Here is a 14,809-nt window from a genome sequence, read left to right as displayed (position 1 = left end):
GAGAAACTGGAAAATTAAATATGTATATTTATTTTTTTCTGAAAGTCCATTTACATATGGGAGCACGTTAGCGCGCCCTCTGAGTCAAGCATATAATTTGTATATTCATTATACACTATAATTATTCCGTATTACTTTTATTTCTTGCTCTTTTGCATAGATTAATATCTAAATAATATCTATGTATGTCGCTCTTTTATCATGCCAAAATTTTGTCAAACCATAGACTAGAAACTAAAGAGATTGTACCATAGAGGATTTTGTACCATATTTGTACCACAGACGACTGGACTAGAAAGAGTGAGAGAATCGGAAATCGGAATGTGGCAGATCGAAAATCTACGACGGGAAAAGAATTAAAAATAAATAAATAAGAAAACGTCACACGTTACGGAACTAAATTCACTGAAATGAAGTGAACTGAGGATGACATTATCATAAGTTTCCTTCAAAAATGTATTTTCAAAATTTTGGTTTCTAAGTCTCGCCTACAATAAAGTAGTGTTTAGTTAAATTCGTTAAAAATGGAAGGGAATGGTGCAGTATTGTGTGACAATCTAATTAAGTGGTTACAAACTCTAAACCTTACTGCTAAACATGGAAATCCGACTGGTAAGACCTTTCCGTTTCATCCATGTATTTGGTCCTAATACTTACTAATGGCATAAATAAATGCATTTTCTAAATAATTTCATGACAAAGGCACAGGAAGTGTACTATGAACTCAGGGACCTAATGTGGACCTTACACCCAAATGTAATTTATCATAAATCAATAATGTTATCTTCTATGTGTTCAATTCAGGGCAATTTTTTTACATATACTTTAATTTAGGGTTTGTTTTATCAATAAATTAGAAATATTGAAATATTAGGGTTAAAATGAATACTAATTTTAGTTTACTAAACATGATATGGGAAACATATATGTCTCATACCACTTGGTAGAGGTTTGTATGAATCACTGTAACTACATCTATATTTATCTTTTAGCAAGGCTTTATAGTGCTATCTTATAATCTAAAAGATGAGTTAATGCACATGTAATTTTGACACATTTATACATATCTGAGATGGAGCAGTGTTATGATCCATTTTGGTTCTGAATCCTAAATATAGTGTCATAGCACTATGTACTCGGTACACAACTTAATGTACAATAATTTTAACAATTATAAAAAAGGAAGTGAATGTACTTCCTTTATCTTCATGCTTTATTATGTTAATTATATTATAATTTATGTTGTAATTATTTTTGATTTTTTTTGAGTGATAGCCTAGTGGTTAACAAACTCGGTCTCTCGTTCCAGGGGTCCGAGTATCAAATCCCAGGCACACACCTCTGATTTTTCAAAATTATGTGTGTATTAGAAATTAATTATGACTTGCTTAAACGGTGAAGTAACAAAAACGGTGAAAACATAGTGAGGAAACATGCATACCTGAGAGATTATAAAAAAAAATCTCAAAGGTATGTGAAGTCTACCAGTACGCACTTGGCCAGCACGGTGGACTATGGCCTAATCCTTCTCATACTGAGAGGAGACCCGTGCCCAGCAGTGGGGCAATAATGGGTTGATGATGATGATGAAATTTTTTTTGCAATTTAGAATTTTTAGAACAAAATTCTCTTTGAATGTCAAGTTCTACCAATATCTCATGGAATATGGACACAGAAGTGGTTGTCCTAGATATATTAAAAATATTATTTTAAATGAAATTATTAATGAATATTGAGCCCGCTAAAAACCAAGCTGCATTTGAAGCAAATAATAATGTGATCATATGGCAAAATAAGTGAAACTTGCTGTAAATAAATGTAGCCCATGATAAGATAGTTCGCTAGTGCTATGGTGCTTTTCCTTAAGGGGACATTTTATAACATTTTTGTTGCAGTATTTTTTTGGTTGTTTATGATTATTTTTGATTGGAATTGTATTGGAACAAATATATGCATTTTTCAGAAGGATAATATAATTTACTAATAACTAATAATTAGCTAATTGAGCGAGTGAAGTCTGGCCAATTTAAGACCACAACTGTTGTGTTACTTAACTTACTCTTCATTTCAACAATGATATAAACAAAACAAAAAAAAATAGTTCATTTACTTAAATGTTTTATGATCAATTCTACTAATTTAAATTTTAGTTGGTGCCTTATCATATAGGGAATACGCCGAATAAGTTTTACTTCTTTATGTCAGATTTAAAGCTGAAAAACCTTAGATAACAACAGTCAGCATATAATAAATAACACCCAATGCAGCCTGTGACGTCATCTAATATGTGTGCAAAATAGGGATGCTCTAACATCCCAAATGTACTCATGGTTTTATATATTATTTTAAAAAATAATTTAAACTTCCAGCAGCAATTATATCTTTACTAAGTAAAAATTGATTAAATAAATAAAAAAATATGCACATTCCCTATTGAAATTAAATATTTCTTTTACAGACCTGTCTGATGGAGTGGCCATAGCAGAAGCTCTAACACAAATAGCTCCGGAATATTTTACACCAGCATGGAATTCCAAAATAAAAACAGATGTGGGTCAAAATTGGAGATTAAAAGTGAGCAATTTGAAAAAAATATTGGAAGGAGTTGTTGGTATGTGTCTATGAATGCACTAATTGTTTTCATGATTATTATCACCTATTGATAGTATATAGTCATTATCTTATGTTTGTAAAAAAAAAATCAATAAAACCATATAATTATTTTAATGAATGTATAGATTTACTGTTACTATATTTACCATGCTTTTTATTCTGGGTATAGTTAGTATTATTGCTAATGTAATGCTATTTCTACTATATAATAAAAACTTGCAAAATTTGATTGAATTGCAAAACTGACAGAAATACTACAGTACTATACTACATATCAATTGAGATACCAATTTACTGAAGTTTCAGTAGCCGTGTAAAATTTTTATTGTCTTTTTAGATTATCATCAAGACATCCTAAATTTAAGTCTGCAAGAGTTTGTACGACCTGATGTGGTTAACATTGCGGAAAATGCAGATCTGTCAGACTTGGGGAGATTGCTGCAGCTGGTTCTCAGTAAGTATATCACATTCAATATATCAGCATATCCATATCAAAATTCTAGCTGTTCAACATTATTTATTGCTATTTTCAATGAGCTTATTTCATTTAAAATGTATGATAAAGTAATGTAAAGAAAATCTTATATTTTTCGAGACTATAAAATAAGAGAGATATAAAAACAGAATCTGGTTTGAAGGTCGTCGTCATTAGACAAAAATTATTTACGCTTCGAATTAGTCAAAAAATTTGGCTAAAAATGAGATCGACTTATTTGCGGGTTTGTGCGACATAAGTTTATTTGTTGTACCACTTTTGGCATCGGTTTTCGCTTACGAGAAGGAAAAGGCGATCCACCATAAGATATGTAGATTTCAACCAACAGAACTTGCAGATTATGTAATTTAAATAAATTTAAATTCTCACCTTGTTTCCAATAAAAATTAAAGTGAGTCATTATGTTCTTATTTGTTTCAATTTAGAAATTCAGAGATGGCTTTGATTCGAATTTTGACTATACTATTGTTAGAGGAAAAAAATTGTAACATCAAATTAATAAATGAGCAGTCCATCTGATGGTATGTAGTACTCTACCACCCATGGACATTTTTAACCAACATTATATAGAACAGGTTTTCTACCTGAAGCTGATCACAAATGGCTTGCCATCCCTAAGGACCGAGATTGTCTCCTTTATAAGTAAACTAGCATCGACATCCTTCCACGAAACGCAAGTGCTGTTAGAAATAGGCGCGCCGCTGGTACTTTCTCCGTCGAAATATATTGTTTCTACCCAATTCATATTATAGGGCTACACGCTATAGATATATGGTCCCATGAGGTCACAGAGTTGGTGAGAAGTTTTAATATTGCCTCATGTATAGACACATTAGGTACTGGCCAAATATCACGCAAAGTCAAATGTAGTGCGTGACTACTTACTATTTCATGTAAAACATATTACATAATATAAATATATTAATTCAGTTTCTATTGTTCTCATGAATCAATAAATTTTGCATATAGGCAATAACAATCATTTATGTGTCTGTTTGTCATTGTAATTCAAATAGGCTGTGCAGTCAACTGCATCAAGAAAGAGGAATACATAACACGCATAATGGAGCTGGAGTTATCATGTCAACGGTCCATAATGCAAGCAATACAGGTAATCAAATTATAAACCTCCACTACATTGGCTATTTATAAACATCGTGTAAACAGTACGCCGCTGAGATGCATTGTATACTCGTGAAAACTGAAAGATTACAAATAAGGGATTCTCCTCTTAGAAATATTCGAATAGTAGTGTTAATATTACAAAGAAAAATATCTATTGTTATACGATAGAATATTTGAAATAATATTTAAGTAACGAATGCGGAAAATTAAGAATTGTGTATCAAAAATTATGCAACGTCCGTAAACAGTGCGTTACGTGTACGTTGAAAAAAATTCAATTAGCAAACGATCTTGCTCAAGAGTACTTTCAGTGGTGCATAGTTATTCTTATTGCTGGTTCGCTTGGAACACGTACGCTGCTTTAGATACGCACACATAATGTCCTTGGATCACGACAATTCGTACCGTGCTGCATGTGATGTCGTTAACTCTTAGTTAACTCTAGAGTGTTGCGGTTGTCGGATTATTCTATTGGAGTTTTCAAGCGCGTTCGCCGTTCAGTAGAGAAAGCGATGTGTTATTTCAGCGGGTACTTTCAGTGTCTGTTCCGTGTAATTGTGTGTTTGACGTAATTTGGTGTAATGTTTTATTTTATTCACCCGAGTCAAGAACTCGGACGCTCAATTCGACACGTGTTTCGAGTGTAACGGCCGCCGTGATGTTTAAGTAGTGCATCTCGAGCGATTACCCAATTCGCGTAATTGGTTAACCGAGTTATAGTTTCATAATAGTAAAGTAATGTCTGCGACGGTGCAGAGCTTTATTCGATAATGAATGTTTTGTTCGAAAGGAACTGGAAACGTTAACGTTAGGCCCGCACCGCGGCAGTGTGCACTCGGAGGCTGCGGCCGTGGACCAGACGGATGCTGACATGAGGGAGGCGCTTGCGCAGAGGTGTCATGATCTCGATACACAGGTTAGTTGATTATAATAATTTAGTAATACACAATAATCGTTATGACTTTGGATACATTATCATATCATTAACATGAACGTCTTATTTGTACAGTTGGTTTTAAAGGATATGCATTTTTTGATAAAATAATATACTTGTCTGTTCTGCTATCATAAGCATATTTTAATAATTATCTAAATGTATGAGAATTGAAATTAATCTATACTTTTTTGCTGATTTAGCTGATATTTTTTTTTATAATTTTCAATAATATTCATTAAAGTTTTTGACTACTGATGTACGTATTCCACGATTGTAGTCGAAAAATATTTGAAAGCGCAATTTTATGGTGTCCTAGGTTAAAATTCTTCAAGAGGAGAAGATGACGTTGTTAACCGAAGTGAGTAGGTTGACGGCGGCGCGGGAAGCCGCCGTCGGCTACGAGGTGTCGGAGCCCCGGGAGTTAGACGAAGCGGGGGCTTCGCTGGGGCCCGCACACGCTGGTACACTGCGGTACAGCAACATGAGGGCGCAGCTCGACGCGCTGAAGGATGAACTGGATAAAGTCGAGCTGCAACGTGACGATCAAAGGGCAAGAGCGGATACGCTGGAGCGGGAACTCGCGGTGCTAAAACTTAGGAATGAGGAATTACAGGTAATTATATGTATGTGTTAGTAGTGAAATTGTGATAGCTTAGTGGTATGATTTCTGTGTGGTGTAGCCAAAGCGGAAACGCTGGAGTGAAAACATACGGAATAGAAGGTAAGAAACAAAGCTGCAAAGCCATGGCCACAGGGCAACGACTTGCGTTGTTAAAGCTCACGAATAACGACTTTTCGTTCGAAAGCCGGGGTTAAGTTCCCAGGCACGTTCTTGTTCTTCGGATTTTTCAATTTTACTGTCGTTAGAAATGAAATAAATATGCTTTAATAAAGTAATTATAGACGTGTAAAGTGTATCAATCCGCACGTTTTGAGCGTTGTGGACTATGGCATAAGTCGGAGAGGAGGAAAATATAAAAAATGGTAAAAGAAAAAGAAAATATTTGCATAACCCATATCACGTTTGGTTGGTTCGACGTAATTAATGTTACATATATTTCGTAAAGAAAATACATAATTATGTACATTCAATTTGTAGAGTTACATAACGTGATTGTTTAAAGTCAAGAACAGTGTTGCTAAACTATCAGCTATTATAAAATAGATTTAAGAGTGCATGCAATTACTATATTGTGTAAAGTAGACAAAGTATTGTTATGAACTATGATGAAGGAGGCACTTTTTGTTTTACGCTTAAGGAAAGACTTTTTAACAAGCTCTCTAGATCAATGATGCTTATTATGATGCATTACGTCATTACAATATAAAATACAAAAGATATAATGCTATACAAGTATCGTTATAAAATAGTAGGAGCCATTCATAAATTACGTAAGGATTATTATGGCAATTATTGACCTCCCCTACCCCCATGTAAGGGTACATAAGTTTTTTAACTTTATAAAACAGAACATCCTATTACGTTTTTTACCTTTCAGACGCAAATGAAATATAATCCTTGCGATTACTTATATAAAATATCGACTTAAATATTTTGTAAGAATGGGTTTGACCAAAAATTGAGGGTAGGTATGTAGAGATTTTTCCAACCCCCCTCCTCTTCGGGACACTTATATAATTACCGAATGGCCCCTTACAGCTACACGATACCATACAAATATATTTATCACAATATGTGTGTGTGTGTAGATAGCGGCGTCGGAGAACGTGGCGTTGAAGGACGAGGTGGACGCGCTGCGGGAGACGGCCGCGAAGGCGGCGGCGCTGGAAGCCACCGTGGCGTCGTATAAGAAGCGGATGGAGGAGCATGTCGACTTGAGGAGACAGGTGGGATTTACTTTAATATTTAAAATTTTAAACGTTAAAAAATATTTAAAAGTTATTCGAAGTTTTTTTTTGTTAGAATTTTTGGGCTTTACAACATAAAAAAGTTACATGATTGTTCTGATGATGTTATTGCAAAATTATCACGTTTACATGTGTGTGTGTCGAAATGTCAAAGCCAAAATGTTACAAATGAATTGACCGCACTTGTGAAGTTTAAGAAAAAAATTACCTGTTTTATCAAGTATATTGCAGATTTGTACATAATATCAGAACTGTATTAATATTATTGTAGCATATTTTTTCGTAGAGTTGGTGATCTATGGGATATTATAAGTTTTAAGACACGTATACACTTATTAACAGTTTTGACATCAACTGCTTAACTTCTGAACTTCTTTAGTCACCGCTAATGACATGCACGAGAAGAAGGCCAATGTATAATGTATAGTATATTAGGCTGTCGTCACACGTCATTTGTACTGTGTCGCAGGTGAAGCTGCTGGAGCGCGCGAACACGGAGCACGTGCAGCGCGCCATCGAGCACGAGCAGGCGGCCGCGCGCGCCGGACAGTTCCGCTCGCAACTCGACATTTATAAGAAACAGGTATGCTTACGTTAATCTATAACTAATTTTACAAACAAAATAACTTACAAACCTAAATTTGTAAAATTTAAATGTCTGTTAATACAGACATTTAAATTTAATAATTTATGTGAGTTCACAATTAGGATTTTTATTATATATATTACATATTTTATGATGCTTTTATTTATTTAATGTTTATAATTGTTATCTACACCAACCCCTAATTTTAATTGTTTTAAAGACGTTTACATAATATGTCATTGTCATTACATACATCTCTAGAGTGGATGAGTAAAATGGTTATAAAATGAAATGTAAATATGAGCAGTTCCCACTTTTCACTGTAATATGACGTCACCAGTGTCCCTAGAACTGAAAGGAATGAAATGGAAATATAAGCAGTCCTCATTCGTTCTATAAAATTTGACGTTGCCTGTGACTCAAGGAAAAAAAATGGAAGTTTTAAGGCCTGTCCAAACAGAACGCGTACTTTAGCGCCACGTTCTAGCGCCGCGTACTCGGACGCCACACAGACTACATTTACGCGGCACTAATTTCAAAATAGACACATTGGTATCATATATCTTTGGTAGTTTTTTAACAATTCATTCGCTATTCAAGTTTTGAGTGATTCAGATGTGGAAGAATTATTACGTTAGTGTGCTTGGTTATCATGATCAAAGAGAAAACAAAAATAAAATTTACCAATTCTATTTTATTATCGTTTTTATAATTATTACCGGCCCTTTTTTTTTATCATGACTACTCGTTCTATATAACATGACTTGATTGTTCCCCCCAGGTGACTGAGCTGAACGAGAAGCTGGACGCGGAAATGACGAAGGCGGACAAGCTGGAGATCGAGAACAAGCGGCTGGGCAGCCGCGCGGCGGCGCTGCAGCGCGAGCGGGAAGCGCTGCTCACCGAGCGGGACGCGCTTAGAGACTCTGTTGATGAGCTGCGGTGCACTACCGCCGCCCAAGGTATCCGCGTAAAACTGCTAATCTGCTTTGAATACCAGTCGCGTCGCCAAAGCAAATTGTAGATATCAGCGGGACGAAGACAGCGCGGGGGAGAGTCCGCGCCAAACTTCTAGTTCGCTCTGAATATAGAAACGAGTTGCGTCGCAACAGCAAATTAGAGACTCTGTTGATGAGTTGCGGTGCACTACAGCGGCGCAAGGTAGTGTGCACTCTAAACTAGCGGATATTAGCGGGACGAAGACCCCGCGGGATCCTCCCGGCACCCGGCCGCTGCCCGCTCTTGCCCGCGGGTACATAGCTGCGTTAGTGTGCTCTTACTGTTGCTATGGAGTATATGCTTGTAGTTGTGTTCGACCGCATTGGCTCTCTGACTATACCTGCGTACAACAACTTCAAAGCGGACTAGAAGTTGGGCGCGGACTATAATACTTTATTTGCATTCACCTACGTCTGTCACAAATGTCCAATCTACCCAAATTTGTAGAATCCAGGAAAAATGATAATATTTAAATTTGGTAAGCAAAAAATCACATGGATCGATTGACAGATCGATTCGAATTCGAATCGATTGATAGACAAGTATTTTTATACCCAAGTCTTGTAACATTGTGTATTATTACAGGTACGAGAGAAGATAATGTATCGCAAGAGTTGATACCTCATGATCTGAAGGAGCGGTTAATACGATTGGAACACGAGAACAAATTGCTACGGCAGAACCAAGGTGCGCAGGCGGACCAAGCTTCTGTTCAGGTGAACTGATCTAGATACCTATCAATTATGTTAGATCATAATTCGATTATTATTTATAAATCTACTACTTGCATGTTGATACATACTTTTTAAATCACTTAAAAAAATTAATTGCTTGAGTGAAAAATGTTGTCTAAAAATTATTCAACTGTGTCTAAAAAACAATAATTAATCTATAACATAATGAAATTTGTCTTACTTTACTTTTTATTGAATGTGTAGTTAAGTGTTATAATCAATATGGTCTGATTGTTATTTTATTCACATGACTTAATCATGTTCGGATACTAATTTAATTACGATCAATGAGAGTATACTGATGAAAAATGCTATTGTTATATTTTAGGCATTACTAGAAGATTATGCGGCTCGATTGGAGAAGCAACGAGCGACGAACCGAGAGGCTTACCAACGCATAATGCAGTTGGAGGCGATGCTCGAAGCGCCCCATCCCCGACTGGCGTCCGCTATCGAGGATAACCAACGGAAGTGTGAGTATGATAGCCGTACCTGGCGTGAATAAGCAATTAAGTCGAAAATGCAAACTTTTTATTCTAGCTATTTAGTACTGTTTGGTGAGAGTGTTATTTGAAAATTTACCAGTTGCGTGTGTGCGATGAAAGATACCAGTTTATTTAATTATTTATTCAACCTATGAATGAAGCAGTCCTTATAATTATTGTGATTATAAATAAATATTAATGTATATAAATATTTGCATATGTAGGTCGAATCCTCAATATATAAAATAAATTATTACAAAGAAAGATTCTTCATACTACATTGGGACCTTATAGTGAATATGATGAACAGGAAAAAATACTAGTTTTTAATATGGAACACTTATCCGTGCTATATTTCATACAATTGGTTGTCAAATCTATGATTTACGGATTATTAATTTGCTTCCTATTAACTAATAACGCTTTCTTTTTACACTCATAGCCCCACACTAGGATTCCCTGTATCGTGGATGCTATGGACAAACAGAGACAAATACACAAACACCCAGAAACATAATCCTAAATTCATCATTTAGAAATTAGTCGGCCCGGGATCGAACCCGGGACCTTCTGCGCGTCAGACCGGTATGGTGACCGCTCCGCCACGTGGGTCGTTGTAGTAATAATTAATAGTAATAATTATGACGTCATATACCTCTTGCAGCGCTCCAAGTGGAGGAGTTACAAGCGACTCTAGCTGAGGAGAGGCAGCGGGCGAGCAAGCTGCAGGAGGCGTTATCGGCGCGGGAAGCGGAACTGCTCGCCACCGAGGACAAGTACAGGAAGTGTGTTGAGAAGGCGAAGGAAGTCATCAAGACACTCGACCCGAGGACGACGGGTGAGTTACGTTAATACGAGTAAATCTTTAGTAATGGTAGACAGTAATGAAATGGTACACAACAATGCCAAACTGTTAATCTGCTCTGAATATAGAAACGAGTCGCAACAGCAAATTGTAGATATTAGCGGGACTTCAGAGCGGACTTGAAGTTTGACGCGGTCCATAATAATCATAATAAATTGACATTATTTTTAATTTGTTTCATCTAATTTGTAATTAATAATAAATAAAAATACGATTTATGGAAATTAATTTCTTATACTTATGTCTTCAGTACATTCTAGACGTATTTTTACTTATTTTGCTAATATGTATATTATAACTTCCGCGAGTATGCATAGTCGATTGTTGGGATATAAATTTATTATATACTAGCTGACCCAGCAAACGTTGTTTTGCCATATAAATAAATAAATGTTAGGGGGTGAACAACCCTTATCACTTAGGGGTATGAAAAATAGATAGTAGCCGATTCTCAGACCTACTGAATATGCATATAAAATTTGGTGCAAATCGGTAAAGCCGTTTCGGAGAAGTACGGTAACTAACATTGTGACACGAGAATTTTATATATAAGATTATTAGATTTAAAATGGTAAAAACATTTTTGTATCAGTGTTGTGAACAGTGAATTATCGTACAGGGCAGCAGTCGATATCGGACATCACGCTGGGCTACTCGCGCGGCGCGCACGCCGCCCCCGCGCGCGGCGACGCCACACCCAGCAACAACAACAGGCACGAGTGAGTTGCATTGTAACTTATATCGCATTGACATTTATGTTATGTACATTATATGGCTTATTGTAATGCTGTTTATAGACTATAGTGGACCGATATTTTATTATTTATTTATTGTTGTTTATTGGAGGTGTAGTTTTATTTTTTACTTGCGTTTGTGTAATCTGTAATATTAAAACATTAAGTTTGCTTGTATGTACATATGTCTTGTATGTATGTAAGACCACGTTTTTAACTTTCCGGTAATATTAAAATATATTTTTTTTTACACAGTAGGAATGTCTCACTTTACATTGCTTTATTATTTTTTCAGCTAGTAGCTATTAACGAGTTAGTAAATGGTGATTGAAATAATCTAACTAACTTATTGGTTAATGTTTTTAAATAGTTTATCTGTCCGATTGCCTCCTATATGTTAATATGCAATAGAAGTAATAGTCGTAATTTTTTTCACAAGATGGAGCGGCGGCGGCAGCGAGGAGGGCGTGCGGGGCGGCAGCGCGGAGCAGCGGCTGCTCGCGTCCGCCTGGTACCAGCTGGGCGCGCGCTGCCACCGCGACGCCGTGGACACGCGCTTCGCCCTGCTGTCCGCGGGGCACTCGTTCCTGGCCCGCCAGCGCCGCCAGCCGCCCCGCGCGCGCCCCGCCCCCGCGCCCGCGCCCGCGCCCTGACCCCCGCCCCGCCGCCCCGGGGACAGCCTTCCCGCCGGCAAGCTCAGGCTCCCCCTCAACATGACGCTGCCGCGTTGTCAGCGCGCACTTAACGCGTGAACTACTCTCGATATTGGCGTGTTTGTGTTGTTATTAAAACCAGGTCGCCGAGCAGAAAGAATTTCGTACAATAATTATCAACCGCGCGGAAATATTTGCCGTCCCGATCGTACAGAGGCGATTATCGCCGTTCACAGAAATTGCAAACATTTGGTCATATAATTTAGGCTTATTTTCGTGATGGTAGATACTATTCAGTCGCCCTTGATTTTAGATTTTTGAAATTTTTTTTTCGATATTCCATTTTTTTTTATATGTTATAAAATGTGCAATACAATTTATAAATTTTACTAATTATTCTTATATATAAATTACTTAGTTAGTGTACGTTTAGAAGTATTTAACTTTCCAATTACGTGTCAAATACATAAAAAGTTCAAAATTTAAAGACATTAGGATGGCATGTGTCTTGCAGCATAATAGGCCTATTAAATTGTTACGTAAATAATCGTTAAAACTTCGCTTTTATCTGTTTTATATTATAATTTAAATTTAAATTAGTATTTTCTCACTCTACCACTTTGCAATACTTTATAAAGATGTACTTTAGTTTAGAGAAAATGTTTATAACCTCTGGCAGTTGGTCAAAAGAATATTGTACGAAATTCTTCCTGCTCGGCGACCGGGCTGTAGAAAGGTTCGACTCCCTCTTAATATGATGTGATTGCAGTGTGAATGTGACTTTGTTTTATTAAGGTCGTTGTCACATCTATGTCGATATCGGAAACCAGCCGATTAATAATACTTAAAATCGGGCTATAAACCATCTGTCTTTATTATTGGATACATATCGACTGAGTAGACGTATGGAATAATTGTAACATACACATTCATGTATATTTTTACTTTGAAAAAACGACACGAGCGCGTGCTATTGAATACGAGCGTACATATGTACGTAGCTAATACACGTATACGTAAACTAACAACAAACTAAACAAATTTAGTAATGTTTAATGTTATAACATCTTAACAATGTCATAAAATAAATCTACTAAAATTTGTAGCAATTACGAATATGTTTAGTGGGTGTTTACAACAAAGACACGTCTAAAATAACATTGAAACAAAAAAAAAAAAGAATAAATTTAGATAATACAATTTTAAACGAATGTGCATTCTAGTTTGTGCTGTGAAATGATGACTATGAGGTAACGGAAAATCGGGCGTCCAAATGAACGTGAATTAGGATATAAATATTCAGATACAGTGTAAATTAATACTTCTTTAACATAAAATGCTGTAGTCCTTGTATTATCCTTGTTTCCTGTAGATATTGTCAATTAAATGTGCGTGTTTAAACGATCAACTCATTTTAAAAGATCAACTGATTGAATGCTTAATTAAGTACTTACGAAACGTAGTAAGAAACTTTTAGAATATCTAGAATGTGTTCACTTATAAATATTACCATCGTTTATAATTTATAAATCATCTACTGTACAATATATATTGTGTATGTCATGTCTGAAGTGTTCGTTATACTATTTCTTCATACACGTAACCACTTTAAGAACTTTACAGCAAAATATAATATTTTTGTAAAGTAGAATTTATTAAAAATGGAGCGTCAGTACTTTTAGTACCCTTACAATTTTTCGCCTTATATGAATGTCTGTTCTTTGCTATTTATCATTTCTGTCTATCTATATAATGATTTCAGAATATATTATTTATAAAACTAACTTAATTTATAGCGCATATATCAATCTTTTTCAATTTATTTAATGTTACTTTCGTACTCATTTTATACGTTTTATTGTCTTATTTCTAGATTGTTTAAAATCCTGTAATGTAACTTGTAAAGGTAACATTAAAACTGTTCAATTTTAATTTATATATTGTTTGTATGTAATGATGTTCATATCTTTCGTAGACATTGTCAAATAGTTTTTGGATAAATCCTTTTAGACTTTGTACAGAGATTAATAATCCTTCAATATTAAATAAATTTCTAAATTGCATTTTATTTCAGTGTTTAATCAGAGCTTATTTGGTCTCTGAATTCGGAATTCTATAATAGTTTTTGTTATTACCAAAATGTTATTTTTTAAACTATTTTGGTTCCTATAAAGGTCACAAATGATTATATTGCAAAAATGGAACTATAGCTACCGAGTTCAACCATGGCAGTACTATCGCCATGCCTCTCTTAACACTATGTGTGCTGACTTTTGACGGAACAGCATGGTTGAATAGATGTGATTTAACTTTTGCGTCAAAATAGCTTGAATCTTTGTTATAATTATGGTATGATGTGTATATTACATTTTATATTGTTTATTTACAAGTTTTATTATTAAATATATAAAAACTAAGTAGGGTAGTGATGAACAAAGTTTAGCGTACATATAGTATGCGTCGTAGGTAAATGTGATTTCATTTTGTTTTGATTTTATTCATGAATAGAATAAACCGGCAAATTTTAAATGTGTAGTTTATGTTATGGTATACTACGGCACCATTGCTATACATTTTTCTGCTGCTGAGAAGCAGGTGCTGAATTCTGGATTGAATGAGTAAGGTCACCTTATAGGGCCGACACAGATAGAAGGGTTGTGGCACCGCGGTCAGCCATTTTCTTTAAAAAACTTGACTTATCAACAACGCAATA

The 14,809-nt window shown here is 35.5% G+C and overlaps 1 protein-coding gene across 1 annotated transcript; it reads left to right on the top strand.

The window, feature by feature from the left end:
• The first annotated feature begins 290 nt into the window (after positions 1–290).
• Positions 291–12,272, top strand: hook (hook microtubule tethering protein). Its single transcript, XM_073085135.1, has 14 exons — positions 291–612; positions 2,459–2,611; positions 2,951–3,067; positions 4,126–4,220; positions 5,025–5,150; positions 5,488–5,784; positions 6,882–7,019; positions 7,510–7,623; positions 8,408–8,588; positions 9,211–9,341; positions 9,688–9,832; positions 10,509–10,682; positions 11,329–11,428; positions 11,883–12,272. The coding sequence occupies exons 1-14, from the start codon at positions 525–527 to the stop codon at positions 12,094–12,096; spliced, it is 2,073 nt and encodes a 690-aa protein (XP_072941236.1). The 5' UTR covers positions 291–524; the 3' UTR covers positions 12,097–12,272.
• The last annotated feature ends 2,537 nt before the right edge of the window (positions 12,273–14,809 follow it).

This window comes from Epargyreus clarus, unplaced genomic scaffold (genome assembly GCF_041222505.1).
Source record: "Epargyreus clarus isolate Ecla_fem2 unplaced genomic scaffold, WU_Ecla_fem_2.2 ptg000003l, whole genome shotgun sequence".
NCBI lineage: Eukaryota > Metazoa > Arthropoda > Insecta > Lepidoptera > Hesperiidae > Epargyreus > Epargyreus clarus.
Note: the sequence above shows the minus strand (reverse complement) of the source record. Positions and strands in the feature narration are given on the sequence as shown.

Bases quoted from the DNA above. Each gene is read 5' to 3' on its own strand.
- hook (XM_073085135.1), top strand. From the start codon at position 525: ATGGAAGGGAATGGTGCAGTATTGTGTGACAATCTAATTAAGTGGTTA. The intron at 2,612-2,950 runs GTATGTGTCTAT...TTGTCTTTTTAG, and splicing joins AATATTGGAAGGAGTTGTTG to ATTATCATCAAGACATCCTA. The intron at 10,683-11,328 runs GTGAGTTACGTT...ATTATCGTACAG, and splicing joins ACTCGACCCGAGGACGACGG to GGCAGCAGTCGATATCGGAC.